Source organism: Wasmannia auropunctata, unplaced genomic scaffold, assembly GCF_000956235.1.
Source record: "Wasmannia auropunctata unplaced genomic scaffold, wasmannia.A_1.0 LD335996.1, whole genome shotgun sequence".
NCBI classification, from domain to species: Eukaryota; Metazoa; Arthropoda; class Insecta; order Hymenoptera; family Formicidae; genus Wasmannia; species Wasmannia auropunctata.
Genome location: NW_012026894.1, coordinates 1,508,578 through 1,528,491, shown reverse-complemented (window position 1 = coordinate 1,528,491; position 19,914 = coordinate 1,508,578). Strand labels below are relative to the sequence as shown.

The following is a 19,914-nucleotide window of genomic DNA, read 5'->3' as shown; positions in this document are numbered from 1 at the left end:
GCTTCAATACAAAAAAAAATAGCTAGATTTGCAATGAAGTACAAAAAGTAAGCTAAAGAGCTTTTAGTAATATTGAATATTGCAGGCTCCATGGCAACTCCACAAATGTGCCTGGCGCATTTACATTTAATCTCCGGTAAAACCGACGGTTGGTCGGGTAATTACCAAGAATGATTGCCCGTTGTCAATACGTATACAACCCATTTCAAAAACAGGTTCAAAATCGTCCAAAACTGTGAATATTCATTTAAAAACTCTGGCTGATGACAAACACTTCTTATCCACATTGCCAATTTGTTGAATTGTTATTGTATTTTTAAAATACTTTGAATTGATTTAAATAGATTATAGAAAATATATATTAAGCGAGAAGAGACGAGGTGGGGATTACCCGATACATCAATTAATCTTTTGTATCCAATACAAAGATGAATTTTTGTTTTACGTATATCGATGTATATGATTTATAAATTGCAATACTTATTAAATAAATGACTTATTAGAAATTGTCGCATAATTAAAAATATTGTTTTCGCTTTGAAACGTTATTAAAAAGCGAATTGCATTGATTTGCATCGTAACAGTTGCGTTATGAAAAATCACCGTTACCAGTTAGGGATTAATGTCATTACCTGTCGAAACAGCATTTGCTAGAGAGTCAAGCGGCAAACATTTCGCAAACTCATTTTCCCGTTCTCGCGCACTTTTAATGACACACGCGAACGTACTAATATAATTATTGCGACAGTTTCACTCGTTATCCTTGATTGTCCCGTACGACATATAATAACTGCTTGAAACTGCTATGTATGTCAATAGCTTTAGTGCACAAATTTCAGTTGTGATTGATACTTTCACGCTTGTTTAATTAGCCCGTATATTTCTTCGCACGCGAATAGCGCGAATGTGGATTTCGAAAATCGACGCTATATTAACGCTATATTAACGTCGGAATCATGTTTTCATTTGTATCATAAGTGAGAAACGACTTTTGAATCGGTATAAGACAACGTTATCAGAAAGTCTACCGCTGCAAGATATTCGCAAATGCTGCAAATGCGAATAATGGCGCGTTATTTTCGCACTCTCTGATAGCGCCATTACGCTTGACGAGTAATGAATCGCCGAAGCGGTGGAGGTTGAGAAAATAAAAATGGACCGAGGTCGCGGAAAATGAGCCCCAAAACTTTTACGGCGGATGCAAAGCAGCCGCAGCTTATCGCGTGAATGTTTGTATGGTGATCTATCCTCCACGAAGTCAGAACCTCCACCCCCGTTTGGCCTACATACCGAGAGTTATGGCCGCAGCCGTGTCATACAACCGCACGAAGTCTCCGTGAGACATATAAGGAAATAGGGAGCATCGCCTTCGCCCGAGCACTGCGGGCGGGCGGCGCGCGGCTGTTGAAGGTATACGAAACAAGCATCGCTTTCGCGCCGGGCGAAAATATTCCTGTGGCAGCTATAACACTCGATTTCCGTTTGTACTGCAACGTATGCATTGAGATCAGAAATAAAATACAATACTAATAACGGCGCCCTCTCTCTCTCTCTCTCTCCCGCCTATCAGAAATATCGCAGTAGTTTTTTATAGGATATATCGGAGAATATACCTGTATCGGAGCGCAAACATTTTCGGTTCTAGCCGAGTGATTTTAACGTGCGCTTTTATTACGGCTATTCTAGTGCTGCAGCGTGGTTGGCGAGGAAATAAATATTCGTTGTGTGAGCCCCTCTAGTAGTACGTACGTGTTTAATACTTGTTAGCAGTGCTCGGCTTAAAATGTCGTAGTATGCTAAATACCTATAGTCGTCCCTCATGAGACAGTATGCGACAACCTTAATCCATGCACGCTTACTATGTACGTACAATCTTAACGATGAGATATTTTAGTTTGATGGCGCGGATGTGTCCTACATTCAACAGTTCGCGTTCTTACTTGACAGCTATAATAATTTAACGGTCAAAGGGTGAGCGCAGCGCAACAATGCTGCATCACGAAAAACTATATTTACACCAAGACAGGTGCGAAAATCTTCACACATATATCTATATATGTATACGCATTTGGAGAAAATCTAAATTGGAAAGCTGATTAAGAAATTTTCAGAATCATTGCTGAGCTTATTAAATAAAAAGTCGATAAGTCCGATAAGCGGTAATAACATTAGAGCTAAATATATATTTGAATATGCAAAACAGATAATAGATTTAGCGTAAAAATCTTTTTCCTTTGTAATCATTATTTAATGAAAATTTCCTTTGGGTATCTATAACCCATCTCACGTAAATTTATAATAAATTTACAAAGTTAATAGACATTTATAATCACTATTAAGTTCTTAACCGGTGTGAAAATAACGATTATTATAATGACTGCCGCATGCGAAGTGTGTAATTTTAAGGAGAGCCAGAAAGGAGGACATGCGTTTATATTCAACTGGCGGTAGGCGACGAGCGAATGAGATAACGAGAGACTCATCGTCTCATTAACAGACGTACTTGTTTTCAAAGAAAATCTTCGTCTGCGTTTTCTCGTTCTATATACGATCTTTTGCCGCGTCAGGAATGTCCAAAGGTGACAAATGAATCCCCTCTGTATACGGCGGGGGTGACATTTGTAATTTTAGTTAGTCGTCGACAATTAGCGTAATTTCGGTATTTAAAAGACGCATTATTTTTTCGTGGCACGTTCCGTCTTATCGCGTGTTCCTCGTCGCTGGGAAATGCGGCCATTGTGTACGAGCACGGTTACCCTAATCGATAAGCCGGGATATTAGCGATATTAGCGCACCTCTCTCTCCTTTTTTCTCCTCGCCGAGGGGTCACCAACCTTTCCTTTCTCCGTGGCAGTCCTATAAAATTTATGATAATTTCCGGTTACACAGCAGCCTTTCGTTCTCGATTTTCAGTGGGCCACGATATGGCCACGTAATTTCTCGTGGTGTCGCTAATGCGTAGTAATTTTTCGACTTTACTGGCAGGCGAACAATATTGCGATGTAATTCTGGGAGAAAAATTGTGGTACTTCGAAATTGGTGTATTTATTATTTTAAACAAATTTCAAGTCGATAAATTTGTGAAAATTTATTTTAGATATAAAACTGAAATTGTTGCAAAAGACATGAACTTTTTAAATAAAAAAAATGTATTAAAGAATTTAATAAGTAATTACGAAGAAAGCAGATCATATATGTATTATATATAAGCCATTATCCTTTTTAACAGAACGAATAATCGCTAGCCATCCCAATCGCATTTAAGAATGGTATCATGTTCTTTAACTACCCGTGTATACCACCCGTGTATAAATATGTATATGCCCGGAGGGTGAGGATAAGCCCGATAGGCAGGGTGTACCAAATAACGTACGTACTTATCTGAACCATGCACTTTTCAGTGTGTGACAAGGGGATATGATTTATTGCCTACAAGCTTGCTACAATGACTGCGGTACGTGTTAAACTGACCGCGTTCATCATTAAAATTAATGGGTATTGGATACTGCCCACGGTAAGCGGAAGGAGAGGCAGAAATGACCGAAAGCGTCGGTAAGCTCGATGGCCAAGGAAGATGTTGTTAATATCGTGGCCCGATATTTTGCAGTATTTCGTGATAACAGTTGTCGAGAACAACATGAAATATTGATTTCGTTCATATTTGTATTTTTTTTTATCTTTGATAACATTAACTGAGAAACGTTCGATGTAGATAATAGATTTATTTTTGTAACTTTTATGTACGGGATTTTTTTTTTATGTAAAACTTTCTCACGCTTGGAAACTTAATTATAAATTTATGTTAATCAGCGCGCTCCTCGGAGTGACGATGTCGGCGCGTGCAGTAAGAGCAGTTACACGTGCATTTTCATGCGTTCTGTAATTGCTTCTGGTGTCTATTGTGCGGATGAGTGTTAAGTCTGCGGCCCGGCATCCATTAAAATTAATGGGGTTTCGGATAGCGGAGATAGTCATGCCTGATACTAAACGCGAAGTGAAATGATGCATCATTCACAAAGAAACAATGCGCGCAATTCAGCGATCGCATTATAATAATTCGTACGTTACAATGTGCGGCATTATTATTAAAGCGATCAATATAACATTCCGATTAGAGTGCTCGAGTTAATGCGCGACAGGTATTCAGAATATTCCAATACTAAATTTAATGAATCATTTTTTTTATATCGAGACACATCGTGAATGTCTCGTTATCAAATTACCATTATGTTGTTAAGCCAATCATCTGCGATATTTATACGCTCGGTATACGCTGCATGGCTTGCGGTAGTTATTTTTATCAGAATCTCTGTACTTCTCGCAATATATTCCGAGGCGTCATATTAACCGGCTAAGAATCTGCTGGTCGAGCGTGCAGTAATCGCTTGCGATTAACCATCTTACGGAAATAAATCGTATTACTGGTATAATCGACCCAGTTCACAAAAGCGAATTAAAAGTAAGATTAGGCCGTGGCGTTACTATCTGCCAATTTCCCTGTTTACACGCCCCGCTTACGACGCCCTTATCGCGGTACACGCGACTCAGAATCGCATTACCTACCAGCGGCGGCAAAATAACCGCATAAAAATTTCCGTCTTCTTTTTTCCAGGGACGACGGCGACGAGAGGAAAATGCGCTCTTGGGCGAACGAACGGGCATCAGGAGAGGGCCGCGAATACACCGGGGCTTGCTCGCCAAACCGCTTCAATCGCCAATCTATCATCGACCTATCCTTGCGGGCGCGATAGATCGCGTTACCGTAATGACATTTCGTGGCCAGCTTTCGCGGCCGCTGACGGCGGGAATATGAGGTTCGTGGCGAGACAAGAAGGTAGGCTAGGCAAATCGATCTGTCGAGCGCACGTAACGCACGGCTAAGTAGCGCGTTAAAACCCCGCGAGCGTCCCGGCTATGCTTTCAGCATATTTGCATAGGATTCTGCTCGGTGGCGCGTACGCGCGCGATGGCAGCCACCCGTGGTACGCGAGCACCTGCCGAACGCTTACGTAGCTACGCAAAATGACAGAGCGCTACCGTCACGCATACCCGGGATAGCCGGGATACTTAACAATCTGGTATTCCGATTACGACAGTACGCCTATGCACGTGGGAGCGCGCATCTTCGAATGCGCCCGGGCAAGACGCGCGCGCTCGCAGCGCGGATCGCGGCGGATGTAGAACGGGCCTGGCAATCCCTGAAGCGATGAGGATCAGACCTCCTCCGTTCATCGGCTTATGACAAGCATGTGGCATGAATGCTAATCGCCGATCTGATGCCGCAATCGGAGAGAAATTTATCAGTATCGTGAATATACATACATATTCCCTGCGGCTGAAGCAATATTGCGCATCGTTTTATACATATAATATATATTACCGGACTTTTTTATCTTGATAAAAATACCGCATTATGTCACTGCGTAAGATTCAACGCAAGATTAAAACTCGCCGTTATTATCAAAGATCATCGACGACAAATCGAACAAAGTCCCTTTGTAAATGGAATGGATTTTTACTCTTTGACTTGTGTAGCTTGTTCTCAGTTTGAGAAACAATTCATAAAGTAATATCGTTCAAGCTAAAGTGTTTGATCAAAGACATAAAAAGTTTCATTAAAACTTCTTTGATCGCTGGAACAAGTAAAAAGAAGTACGCTACCAATTATGTACTCCAGTTACGCAATGACCTACTGATTATGAAGAATAAAACGTTTTTATTACGCAATGGAAGTAATTGATTAAATTTATACGAACTTTATTGCCTTTTCTACAAGCTATATATACATATATATATATATATATATATATATATATATAGGCATTCATTTTTTTAAATTTTAATTATATACTTTTCGAACAACCACTGTTTATTTTATATTACAGCTAGAGAGATACACACATAAATATTTTTGCCTCACGTAAACATGGGTTATATATGAATTAGAAAGAGGGTTGCGTGGAGTAGCTGTGTATAATCGTAGCTTCACATAATATAGAAAGCATCCGTACATATCCAACAAGAGTTGGATTTTAAAGTATGAAAAGTTTCCAAGTTTTCTTGAATTTTCATTACGTACGTTCCGGGAGCAGGGCGGAAAGGTCTCTAGAGGGGAGCCACACGATAACACCAGAAGCACAAGCGCCTCAGGTTCTATCTCTGCGGCGCGTAATTCGAGCCCCCGGCCCGCCGTTCGATTATAATTTCATTTGCCGGTAGCTCGCACGATTAATGCGACGGTGCCGACCTATTCCCTCTAATTAAATCCTATGTACCAGCCAAGGTATCACGTGCGATTCCAGAATCGTATAAAAATCACTGACCGAAGGTATTCGATACGTGTATAGGTATATAGGAGTGCGGTTTATATGGCTCAAACGAGACGACTCCACTCACCTCAGTTCGATGCCTTGACTCCGCTTGTCATCTATGCTAACGATCACGTCGCGTGGCTGTATCTTCTTATCACCGCTGCACTTCGGGGTAGTCACTTTGCCGCGCGAGTTTACGCCAGGCACAAACGACGACGACGACGACGACGACTACGTACGTCCGCACACGTACGCCTCGCTTCGCGATGACGTAGTGACATCCAGCGCTTCGCGATGACGAGATCAACGTCTTTCTCTGTCTCCCACCCCGTGCCGTGCTCTCCACTCACGCAGGTTCAATTCGCGCGGCGACGTGAGAGTTCCGCTCGGAGCGGATCGACGTATATATACATATACGGAACGAGCGCGGGGGTTAAGACAGTCACGTATCGTTGCAAGCCCTTCGTCGCACACTGCTGCACTGTCACGGTGTGCCCCGGCGCCGCTTCGCTACCCCGTCGATTTAGCGAATCCCCCGAGCCAGAGCGATCCTAATCTCCCAATTCCTCGCGAGCGCGCACACCGGCGTGACTATCGCGACGCGATAAAGTCCGAAACGCGAGATTTACGAACTCACGAAACGAATTCAAACGTAAATTCCGAGACGGCAGTTCGAGGTGAGTCACGAATTGACGTGGGTAAGAGCCAATCTTGTCTCTATTACACGAAAATAGGCATCGCAGTCGAGGTGTTCAATAGCTCGGATTAGACGTTTTGGATCGTATCGAACGCACTCGTAATTTTCAGCGTGCTGCGAGCGGCGAACTCTGTGAAAAGTTGCTCTTCTCACATTCACAGGAGCGCGGGACATTCACTCGAGCTACGCGAAGGCGAATGACGCCGAGATGTCGACGTTCCCAGCTGATTCACGCCGATAGAAAGAGAAAGAGGTGCGTGGGACACGGAGCTGTACGGGGGCGCGAGCCACGACAACGTGTGTGTTTACCCGCGCGACGACGTAAACACTCCGCACGAAAGCACTCGACTGCTCGGCAGGGGTGGCCGAGCGGCACAGTTCGGTTGCTCCGCGCAGTAGCTTGGTAACGCGGCGCAACAGTGCGCAAGTTGTGCTTTTGTGCGGCGAATGCGGTACGGGGGCCAGCACCTATGATCTCCCTCTCCCTCCCCCTCTCTTCTTATCTGTCTGCACTTTTCGTGTTTTCCACCCTCCTGCCTTCTATTTTGCTCTCCTTCGTACGCCACAGTTTTCCACCCCTTTTCGCTCCCCGCCGCGTTTTCCTTCCCTCCTCTCTCTCTCTCTACCCTGCCTTTTCCTCTTTCTTTATTACGCCGACAAGCCTCTTACATCCTTTCTCCCTACCGTCTCACTAACTGACTGACTGACTGACTGACTGTTGTCCGTCCGTCTACCTGCGCCGCGGAACAGCGGCCACGGTGAATCGCGAAAAGTAACTGGCGAGCCGGCCGACCCCGATTGGCTCGAGTCTGCGCCCTAGCGACAACTCGGGTACACCGGATATAAAATATAGACGCCTAGTGTGTACGTATACCTACGCGCCGCTCTGCGCGCGGTACGCGCGGCAACACGGGGGTTGAAAAGGAGGAAACTCTCCTCCCCCTCCCCCTGCCACCCTTCCCCCACCGGGGGTCTCGTCCTCCCGTTACCTGCTCTCCTCTTATTCTATTTTCACTCACTGTACCGGTAGTCTTTCTCTCTCCTTCTTCCACCCCACGTTCGTCCGCTACCCGCTTCATATTCCCTCTTCCTCCATCGGTCTTCCCTTTCTGTCTCTGCGCTCTCTCATATCTACGCCTCTCTCGCTCTTACCACTCGCCTCCTTTTCTCTCTGTCTTCCTCTCTAGTTCCTTCATTCGTGGCTATGCATCTCGTATCGCAGCTACCGCAGCGGCGCCGATATGCTGTTGCTGCTACGCTGTAGCTGCTGATGAAACCTCAAGGTGCTCTCCGCGTGCAAAAAACGGACGCCGTTTCTGGTGGGAACATAAAGGCGAATATTTGTCTTAATCCAAGGTACGCATTAAATGGGTACTGAAATTGCGTTGTCTTGCGAGAGTAGTACTAACGACATTAAGCTGACTTGTCGGGCGCCATTGTCGCGTAAATGTGACATTTTTTTTTTCTCTACGTTATGTGTGTACATTTTTTTGTTCACCGTAGATTTCACAGATTTATCAGGCACAAACTGCATAATGCACACGCGATTGCAGTGAAACTGATTAAATTCGGCGAATGCTTCCTGGTTACGTATTTTAAGTCTGAAATCTACATCGCTTGTTTAGAGACTAATTGCACGCTTGTTTCTTCACGGGGAATTACCTCGCGCTTAAACGGTATATCGATTTAGTAGCGCCGCGTACTTATATAACGACAATGTATAATACATGTACATATTATGTACATATAAATAAAAGTATATATGCGAGCAATATCTACTGCATTCCTTTTTAATTGACCGTGAACGTAAAGATTGTAAACGTTTACGCTTCTCCGAGAAGCAATTGGTCTCGTCTGAAATGGTGTACACTCTTACATTGTACGATTGCGTTTATAAATGCGCAGTTATGGCCTGAAACGGCATAGTTACGCCGTTATACAGCAATATTTCTGGACGTGAGAACTTTTACGTCATTTCGCGGTTAAGGCCGTCAGTTACATCGTTGCGTTATTCCCGCAATATTTCCAATGAAGGAGTAACGATTTCGAAACAACTAGATAAAACACATCAGCCAACGAGATGTGATGGCGAACCACGTACTGCGTGTCATTACGCGAATTATGGCAGTGTGGTTTACTATGTTAATGACATTTGTTATTTGCTATACTACTCGTAATTAATTAAAAACCCCGCGGGAATCACAGCAATTTGATACGATTCTGTATCTTCTGATTGTATGTAGGTATAAAATCCACATAATTATGTTAATATACCGTTATCATCGTTTTGACAGACATCAACAGATATTTTTTCAGCTCCCTTATATTAACTGCCAGATTGATTTTCAGTACGCTCCACATTTTTGAATTAAGTTACATAACAATATCGTTACTTTATTTGTGTGTAATTAAATCCATGTTCCATCGACAGTTATTTAATTAAACTTGGTTGTAGATTATTAAAATATTGATTTCCATTACGTTCCGGCATTTTTGGAGCCAAATGTAAGATGGCAGTTCTTTATCTCATATATATTATTTTCATATAATTAAATTCGCGACCAACGGTATTATACGGTGCAAAGCTTTATTCCAATCTCTTCTGATTAAGGGGATTTCGAGGCATCTTCGGTGATACAAAGTTATATTGTTATTCATAACAGGAGAGGTAGTTTCGCGAAAGCTTGCAGCAAAGCCCATTATCTTAACGCGGCCATGACGCGGAGTCTTAAAATTGGGCGCATCTCTTGGTAGTCTAATTACTCATTAGTCGGGCCAGCCGGTGATTCGAACATTATCCTAACATAGCCGAAAACTTGGCAGCGGCTATTATAGCCGCTCGTAGATCCGTTTTCACGGCTGCTTTAACCAGACGCGGTAACAGGTTTCAGGTCCCGATTTCGTCTGAATTATACGCTATATTAAATTACTCGGCTTGCATCACTATTACAGTTTGTCGCTCGACAAAGTAGATGTGGGGAAACTATTTCTGTTGGGCCATTACCATTAGTTAATGGCAACGAAGAATTCATATGTTTGCGGATTGTGGAATAACTAAACTGCTCCCCACTGTGACGCTGTACATAACACGTCGTGTATTCATATACCTACCGTGTTCGCAGGCTGTTGCACTAATATTCGCCGTCGCCATTCGAGTTTCGTTAATATTTTTTTCTCTTTGTAAACATTTCATTAAATCACTTAAGCTATCTAAAATAATATTCAAAAATAACACTGATTGCAATGTATCATGTATAATGTTGGTACAATCTGCGCTTCTTATTATAGCTACAGAACGCGAGGATATTATTAAACTTGAAATAGGATATCAGCTCATTATACGTTACGTGTTAACATTACGTAGACGTACGTCCCACGCTTTTTCGCGAGTTCGCTCGACGCAGAGCAAGAAACATAGTATGTGCTACGCTCTCGCGCAGGTGCTCATTCGATTCCCGAAGGCAGAGCTGTGTCGGTCATGAATAAACGAACGTAATTCTTCATTCAATCGTCCGTGCCCCACGCTCAATACTCAATAGCGTACGTATATTTTTACGTAGAATTATACAACGAACGGGGGTGATGTTGTTGCATTCTAAGAGTCTCCGTCGCGCTTGTAAACAGCTCGCACTACTGCGAGAGAACTAAGATCGTCGACTGGCGGATAATATCTGCTACGGTAGTAAGAGAAGATAGCGCTCTCTAACAAGCGCGAGATGCGGCATATATCTTCCCCTAATTAGCATTCATCTAGACGCGGCTGATATGGCGAGCCCCCTCGCGTAACGCGAATACGTTAATTCCGCCATTGCTATCCCGTTAGCTTTGCGCCTTTGCTGTTTCGCCGAACCGTATTCCACGGATCCGCACAATGTAAACGGAGCGCCGGGCGTCATTCCGATGCATCGAGACCCCCGTACACGTGCGCGCGTAGCAGCCTCCGTGCGTAACAGGAACAGACGTGTTCGTCGTGATAACCCGCCTCGAGGACGTATGGAATTACTCGATAAGCTCACGTTCCACCAGGCCGGAGCCAATTCTAGGTTGCACGGAAGAAAACATCCCTACGCTGTCAGCGTTTCCCCGAGAGCCGAGAGTAAACAACATGACTAATGGTAATGCTGATGTCCTGGTGTGACTGTAGGATTAAACCGTGCCGATAAATGTTTCTACACGAGCACGACGGTTGTCTTAACTTTCGCATATTAATAACGTGCCAAGCGGTTTAATTATTACTTCTGATATTACTAATTTACAGATATTTCAATATTGTTATTAATATTGAACTTATAATGTCAGATTTTAGTGTAAAAATTTTATTTTATGTATAATTTTAACCATCTTTAATCTTCTTATTACATTTATTCCTGTTTATTAATGCAAGATTTAATCTTTAACTAATGATACCGCAAGATTATTCTCTATTAAATTTCCCTTGTTATCGTGTAATCCGATAATATATGTCAGATTCGTATATGTTTTTCTTGTGTATAATCAAATTACCTTATATCATATCTCAATTTTACTATATCTTAATAATAATTTAGAAGATGTTTAAATAATTCTTAATAATAAAGAAGATACTTAATTTTTCTGATATGAGATAGGTATCGTTTCGGCTGACACTCGAACAAGAATTCAAATTAAGAGATCTGAAATCGTGCAGTTTTATAATTTTCCCGGATCTCTATATCAATCTCGATATTTAATTTCGACAAGAGATCGCATTATTTTACATTGCAATTATTTATCGCTCTATTTGCAATGTATTCTTTGCGAGTATTTGTTACAACTGTATGTTCGTATGCATTAACCGTTATTTCTGTTTTACCCCCGATAATTTGCCTCAATGTTGCCTCATCCGAATTATCGACTAAAATTAACGTGAAATGTCTTGAGCATTTACGACTCGGTTTTTACGAAAGGAGGGTAAGTAAAGTATCCTATAATTCTTTAAGAGAATCGTTAAGGCAGCGAACAGTTGATAATTACAGCAGTCTTTGCAGTTATGTAAAAACACAAAATAGCGTAATATACTTATATTATAAAATAATTTCGGTATTTTATAAGGCTTCAATGAAAGTATTGATGTATACTTTCTTTTAAGATCATACGATTCAAGGAATTTCATAAAAATTTTCATAAGCAACATCATACACACGCGCACAAAGTAATAATACGCATTTATAATATTAAATATAAGAATTCATATAAAAATGCAGGTTAATTACATCATTGCAAAAAATGCTTCTTTTTGTTAAGCCGCAAACATGTCGGAAGACGAATTTTATAATAAATTGAATCGGACGAACATGTTGGTACGATAATTAATCAAAGAGTGTGCTTTGTAATGTTCAGTACACACGGTATTCAATACTCTCTGTTCGCTGAATCTGCTATCTTCGTTAAATTCCGCAGCACGTACTGCAAAGCGACGTGTTTATTATATTCGCGGAATAATCCATCTGTCTTCGGATTATCTGTACGTATGGCGGAAAGAACTTATAATATTCGAATGAGCACACATCTGATCTGACATTTCCATAATATTCCTATTTAGATCGTGATGCTGCGGAGCGAATTTTAAGAGCTTCAAATGACAGAGGATACATCGAGTTTTACGAGATGCAATACGTCATGTGTATAAGAGGTTTATGTTTAATTATGCAAGCGCGGAAAAAGCATTGTGCGTAAGCATAACCAGGAAGAATAGCTACCAATAAGAGAAAAGAAATTGGCCAATGTGTGTTCTCTCGCTATAGTTAAGAAATATGATTGTGATTGCGTCTGGCGCAATAACATCCCTTAGACAACTCGTGCATGGCATAGAGTTGGACTAGTCACTTGTTATGCATGATATATTGCGGCATGCTTTCTACGTGTCTTCGTTATATCCCTGTTCATATCTTCTCATCGTGCGATAGCGCGCTCTATTATGCGAATATTGAGAATAACACAGTTCTTATCTCTCGGGATATAAGCTCTCGGCGTATAAACGTTAAAATCATAGAACACCCGGTTAAGTACCTATATGTAAACCCATAATGAAAATAACGCTCCGCCATCGAGTAGCGCATAACTTAAGAAATATACCACAAATTATTGCCTACTCGTTTGAATGGTTAACAAGTAGAAATAGCTCGGCGGCACCGCGTGTAGTCGCGTTTAACTCGGATAACTTCTACTGAAATAGTATATTGCGGTCAAATGACATTAGTTATGCCGCGTGAGTAAATCAAGGCAAACAAGTACAAGCCCATTCTACAATTTGCGTGCGGAATGGTCGTTACATGCATTTGACGATGCTTCACAGAATTTATATATCGATATAACGAAGAGGCCATACTAGCGATGCACAAACTTTCTAACACTGCTCGCGCGATTAGTGCAGATAAAATATAAAGTGTATCGATCGTATGGCATCGAATACCCGATTAGCTTAAATATAACAAACACTCAATTTTCTCACAATAAATATATTATGCATATCGATATGTGTAAATAATAACTAATTAATTGAACATTTGGAAGCTAAATACGTATGCATTTATAGATTCTGACACGATATTAAAATGAAATTAAATGAAGTATGAAATTAAATGAAATACGTGGCGATTCGTTGTAATTACTTGGTGGTACTGGTGCTCTTCGTATTTTTCCTTTAGCATTTTAAGTTTGTTTACTCTAACTTTAGCAAAGAATACATCAAGTGTGTACTATCCATCCGCAGAGTTTTACGGCATGACCTACCACCGCCCGCTTGAAATACTCTGATTAAATGTCGACTGAATGTTCCTCTTCTAGTGTAAACAATAAACATTTTCACAAGATGAAAATTGTATTCTATATTACGCTCCTCTTCGTGAACTCCGCTTTTATATCTTCTTTCAATCACAATAATAACCAGAAAATATTTCTTTCCGAAGTCCATAGATTATACATAATGGAATATAAACTTTACGTTTTTTCTTCACCAATAATAACAAAGTTATTCTCGCATACTGTAGATTGTGGAAAACAGGCTTAACGTATGCGCCGTAACGAAATTTTATTTTCTGCATCATTTTTACATATGCTGCATTATAGATCGACGAATTCCTACTCCGCAAAAGGATATTTACATCGTACGTATGTCGATAAAATATAAATAAATCTTACGCGTTTCTACTCATATTCAATAACAACCTGTCATGGCGGAACTCGCGACACAACTTTGCATACGTATATAACAAAAGTTGGGAACTTATAAGACGTCAGAAAGTTTCTAAGATAATACAACAAGACGCAAACGCGCTCTGGCAACGTCGGCAGCACTACAACTTTCCCAATTTGCTATCTATGACTACAACTGCAGATTCTAACTCAATACACACCCGTTAATATTCATCAAATTGGCCAAGCGTATAACATCTTTAAGGCGTTGTCCAACTTAGCCCAGATCAACTAGAGATAACACTCGTGCTAAACTTTTCCAACTAGACACATTAGACATACGTGACATAGTTAAGTTGGAAGAGATGTAACGTTTTGCGAGAGATAGTATAAATTACATAATGTAACTTATATATAGCGGTTTCATTCTGAGAAATTTCGATATCACGATCTATTTCCAGGCAAACTGTACTCATTTATAATTATCAATTTACGCGTTTCAAATCACTCGAATTGCTAGCACAATGTTTAGAGGACACGTCTAAATATAAAATTTAGTCCGGCTTCATCTGTTTAATCGAACGAAGTAAATTCCTTTGTCCAAATTTGTGCAGAATAAATTCTCTGCTGCATGGATTTCGTCGTGACATAATGCAATAGATATCTGATTACAATGCGGATGGTGTTATTGAAATCTGTACTAGAATCAATATACGACTAGTGAGAATTCCGATATCGATACGGATACTGATGCACTGTAAATTATACGGATGTCCCGAGTATTGCCCGTTTGCTCTCGATTGCCGGCTAAATTATATATTATCTATTTCAGTATCGAGATCAATGTTTTTTTTGAAATATAAAGATTTTTGGATTAATTAATTAAAAATCAAGGGAAGGTATATATTAATATATTTTTATAAAATATATTATCTCAATTCTCTGAATTGCTATTTAAAATATTTTACTGTTATAGATATAATAAATGGATTAATAAATTAATTCGTTTTTTAATTAATTTTAACATTCTGGCTCTAATTTAAAACTATTTTCAGCAAAAGCTGACCCTTTTCAGCTTTTCGACCATTCGCATTGTATAGCGAATGCGTCTCGGTGGATAGTTTTTAATTATGTGAGTATGCGAAAAGCATTACGCTTGTACGTTATTTCAGCGGTTCTTCATGAAGGCATAAAGTATCCTGGATATATCATGAAGTTTTCATAACTCACGCCACTTACCGTGAATATATGCTCAGCCTGGCCGCATCGCCGGCATTACCCCTCGCGCGTTGCGCGACATTTTATTCTACATTTATGATCACTATAAGCTAAGATCGTTATTCCCGCAGCCGTATTTTTCACCATTATCGGCTAATAGACTCGTAAATCGGCGTAAGGCATAAATGAAAAATTGCAGTGACCATGCATCGTTATCGTGCGACGAGCAATCGAATTGGAGTTAAGGCGTCAGATTTTATAATAATAGAAGTTGCATTTTTTTTATAAGTGACTCTCCTTCATCCCTTGTTTTATCTTAATCGTTAAATACTCCAGTTTATACACATAAATAAAATGACACAGCGATCATTACAAATGTAAATGTTTATCGGAGAAAACTTGAGTATTCCGGCTGCACAACATACCAGGCGTAATGAAATAAATTATGAATTGCGCGTTGGGAAATAGCATTACACCGATCACCCCGAATTAGATTATTATTTATCGTTTGCGTCTAAGTTTAGCAGTAATTAGATATGTCCTTCCATAAAATTTGATATTGCTATACCGTTACTAAATGTTTACTGGTATAACTAATAATCTTTAATTAACATGACATTAATTAACATCGCATGATATTGTGCCTTTACATATTAATCGTAATAGGAACTTACCGTACTTGCGAACTATGTATAAATCAGTAAGTAACAACATTTACTTTCTAATAGTTTAGCAACAAGCCGCGTATGCTTTGTACTTATTGTTAGTAATTTTTTTCGCATAAGAGAGAAAAATCCAATATCGAATCGTTGATAAATTACAAAGATATTCGTAAATGTGCACTGCCTCCGCTTTCGTAACTCTAATTGCAACATCGACGTATACTTATCTTCTGTTACGGCGGCCTTAATCTGCCTTAAGTGCACTCCCACGTTCGGCGATTCGGTTCGAATTAAGACATGCAAGAACCGTCGCGGAAGTCTGTTTGCCGCTGCGACAGTGAAATACAGCGGGCCCTCGTTAGCCAAATTTCGGTATTATCAACTCATTAACATATCGTCTCCGAAGCAGAGATAGAGATATAAGAACGTTAATCTCCGTTAAGTGCACTCAAGTTCGTCGATTCGTTCGGAATAACGGCGCGGCAGTGCCCCCTTCCCCTCCGGGTCTCCCCGGTGCTTTGTCTTTCGGGCACCCGCTGCATGGAGGATACCGCAAACGCTGCCCGCCTGCAATACAGCTTGCGCTCCTGCACATAACGGCCCGCGCTTTGACAAGTTTACGACGTTTAACGGGATGCAAATGCAGAGCGGTGGTACGTCCGCGCGCGGGTCCAGTCGGACAATAAAGAGTGGAATACACGAGAGATGTCGGGGAATAAAAGGAGAGAGATGGAATAAGAGAAAGAAGGGAGGGAGGGGAAGAGAAAGAAGGAGAGAGGAGAAAATTGCACGGTGTACAGGAGCGGTAGCGCAATATACTCTAATCCTCGTATAACGGGTGAAGAGAGGCGCATCGGCACCAGGGATTGGCTAAACGCCAACTGCTAGACAGTAGAAACGGTTGTTTCAGCTGCAAACTATATCACTGGTAACTTGCCGTGGCCGCGACGCGTATATGCGCGCGATGCGGCGCGTGGAGAACACGCGAGAGCGAGCGTAAGTACATACGGCCACCAGTTGCCTCCTCTCTCTTCCCAGCTCATAATAATAGATTACGCGTTATACCTCCAGCAACTTTATCACTACGGCGAAACATAGTGCGGATCATATCGGAAAAATAATCGGAAAATTGCTCCAAGCACTATTTTGAGGGAAAAAAAAACAAATGCTTTCACGGTTATTGCGTTATTTTGTCAAAAATATAAAACGAAAATCCTTAAATCGTTTTGAAAGTTACTCCGCGCTATTCCATAGCCGAATGTGAATACAAAATCGATGTCTTAATTTTAGCGAAAATTCAAACAAACATGCTACTTGCTAAATGATGAGTATGACTGTGTAGCAGTAATCGTTATAGACTGCAGCTATTATTGCTAGCTGTTCCAATATGAAAATCTTAATTTCAGACTCTACGTTTATATTATAACTACTAATTATTTTAATAGATTTAGAAGGCACTTTTGAGAGTATATAGAATGCCGGTTCGATCGTAACATCGCGCAAAAAAAGACCAGAGTGCTCGAAAATATTTACGGAGCCGTGTTTCCATAAGCGACCGGTAGCGATGGCTTTTGGGTAACTGCTGCTACGTCTCTTACCATTCGGTATATTTACGCCAGTACTAGACTTTGCGGACGAGTGTTTTCGTCTCGCTGGCTATATCGTTGGCAGCTCACTGCGTATATACGCGGCGAACCTACACGTACGTAAGTACTTACGACCACCAGTTGCCGCCTCTTTCCCTGGTGTTACATCCATCGAAGTATAAAGCGTCGTTCAGCAGCGTGGACGGGATGGTTTATTGATCATTGCGGCGGAAGCAAGAATTACCTTCGTTCGCGCCCTTACGTCGTAAATATAAAAGAAACATCTCGGTCCTGACAATTGCGTTGAGATATGACCTACCGCGTTAATAAAAAGAAAACAATATATGAGTGAATGTTTATTTAAAAAAAAAAAGTAAAACGTCATCCATAAATATAGTAGAAAATACATCATTTCTTTACATCATTTAATCTTAAAATGTTATTATACCTTCTCCTTGTACGTAATTTTTGCAAGACTTTTATATCTATACACATATTAAACACAATCGTGTTACTGTCGTGTCAAATAGTGTAAAATAACTATTTCGTACCGCAAGGTATTGGTAATGCTATTTGAATAACTAGGTATCGATCATAACCATTTGTTCGTTATTGAATATGTGTAACAGCCACGTGCAGTGATCCGTGAAACCTCTATATTAGCATATGTATCGGGATGAAACGTGTGCAATATAATGATAATATTAATATATTTTAGACAAATGTAATTGGTATGATTATAGAAATAGGAGATATATATGTATCTATGAGTGGAGGAATAGAGATTTTCATACATATATATACTTACATGAAAAGCTCTATTTTATATAAAGTTCGATAAAATTTTGATGCAATTTTAGTAGTGCGAAACGGAACTCGTTACACGCACTTGTATGTGTGTGTGTGTGTGTGTGAAATAATCCATCTTTCTTCCTAATGAGAGGCATGACGTAAATATCAATGGATAACTAGCAAATACATGCGCGTATTAGAGATCCTATTTAACGCTTCCGTCATTTCCCAGTTAGTTGATATTGATGCAGTAAGCCGATTTTGTGATACACGGCAACATTTCTGTGTGTTGCAATGATCGATTGCAGTTCTCATAAAACATGACACAATAATTCAATTCCTATTGTAGTACACAATTCCTACATTCAAAGTTGTAACGTGTAACGAGCGACTGGCGCCTGCAGGACGCATTACAATTTTGCTGGCTCGGTCAAGCCCCCGCGAAAGACGAACATTCCGATTTTATTTCCGTCGTAGCGCCTAACGAGATATTGATACAGCAACGAGACCACCCATAACTTTCCACCCCAGAACCGCGTATATAGACTCTTCCGCAGTCACTCGTCGTTACGCGGAGGATGGGCCTCGGTAAATCCACGTTAGTATGTGCGGAGGGTTGTGAGCGTAGCCTGAGTAACCACCCTTCTTGTTCTCGAGCACCGTCTATAACATCGTTCCTGAGTTCCAGGACGTTGCTGGACGACTTGAAAATTTATTACCAGGATAGGAGAGGAAAAAAGCTGCGGAGAACCCGACTTCCTGGCGATATACTTGCCTCCGCGTCTGACCCTTAATTCCCCCGGGACGGACAGAAGTAGCGACTTTAAATTGCGTACACCGCTTAACCGGTAGATTTTCCCGTGTCCGGGATAAAATGTTTCCTGATACCCCTTTAGTCCCGGCCACGATATCTGCGTAACGTGAGAAACACCCAAAAACTTTCAAAGACGCTCTTTTCGCATTTTGTTTTACGACGATAATCGAGAGCGTATCAATATAAAAATATAAATGTTAAACATTTTCTCTGTGCGTAGCAAGATACTTGTATCATTTTTACTCACTCGAATAGACATGGTTATGGTCATGGAGTTTATTCATGGATATACACATTTATTCGTGTATAGGAAACGAATAAAATCGTCCATAAAATCTCGTCGTTACATTGAGAATTCAACGCGTAGAATATATACCAGAAAGTTGTCTTTATATGCGGTGCACGCAACGAAGGTCTGAGCCCTCATAAAGCCGACTTGTATAAAGCGTTACTTAAATGTACCGTGAACAGATCATCCATCCTGAAAGCGATCTGCGATCTCCGTTGGTAGACATACTCGTATTTACCATGATAATCCAAGCCGGGAAGGATTCGCGAACACGTATGTACAATACAACAAAAATGTCGATTCCGCAAAAAACAATCGTCGATACACGTGTAATATTTTCGGATACATAACGGCATTACATAACGAAACATTGTCATATGTACCCGTTCATTT

The 19,914-nt window shown here is 40.8% G+C and overlaps 1 protein-coding gene across 2 annotated transcripts; it reads right to left on the bottom strand.

The window, feature by feature from the left end:
* Nucleotides 1-18,308: 18,308 nt before the first annotated feature.
* LOC105453659 lies at nt 18,309-19,856 on the bottom strand. Of its 2 annotated transcripts, none has more exons than XM_011695798.1 (2): nt 19,480-19,856; nt 18,309-19,329 (listed from the first exon to the last, which is right to left on the bottom strand). In XM_011695798.1, the coding sequence occupies exons 1-2, from the start codon at nt 19,501-19,503 to the stop codon at nt 19,018-19,020; spliced, it is 336 nt and encodes a 111-aa protein (XP_011694100.1). In that variant the 5' UTR covers nt 19,504-19,856; the 3' UTR covers nt 18,309-19,017. The 2 variants fall into 2 exon arrangements, with proteins under 2 accessions (XP_011694100.1, XP_011694101.1); XM_011695799.1 differs by having other exon boundaries at nt 19,695-19,856.
* Nucleotides 19,857-19,914: the final 58 nt, after the last annotated feature.

Coding starts and splice junctions, on each gene's coding strand:
- LOC105453659 (XM_011695798.1), bottom strand. CDS start 19,503: ATGACCATAACCATGTCTATTCGA. Junction 19,330..19,479: donor CCATAACCATGTCTATTCGA/GTGAGTAAAAAT, acceptor CACGTTACGCAG/ATATCGTGGCCGGGACTAAA.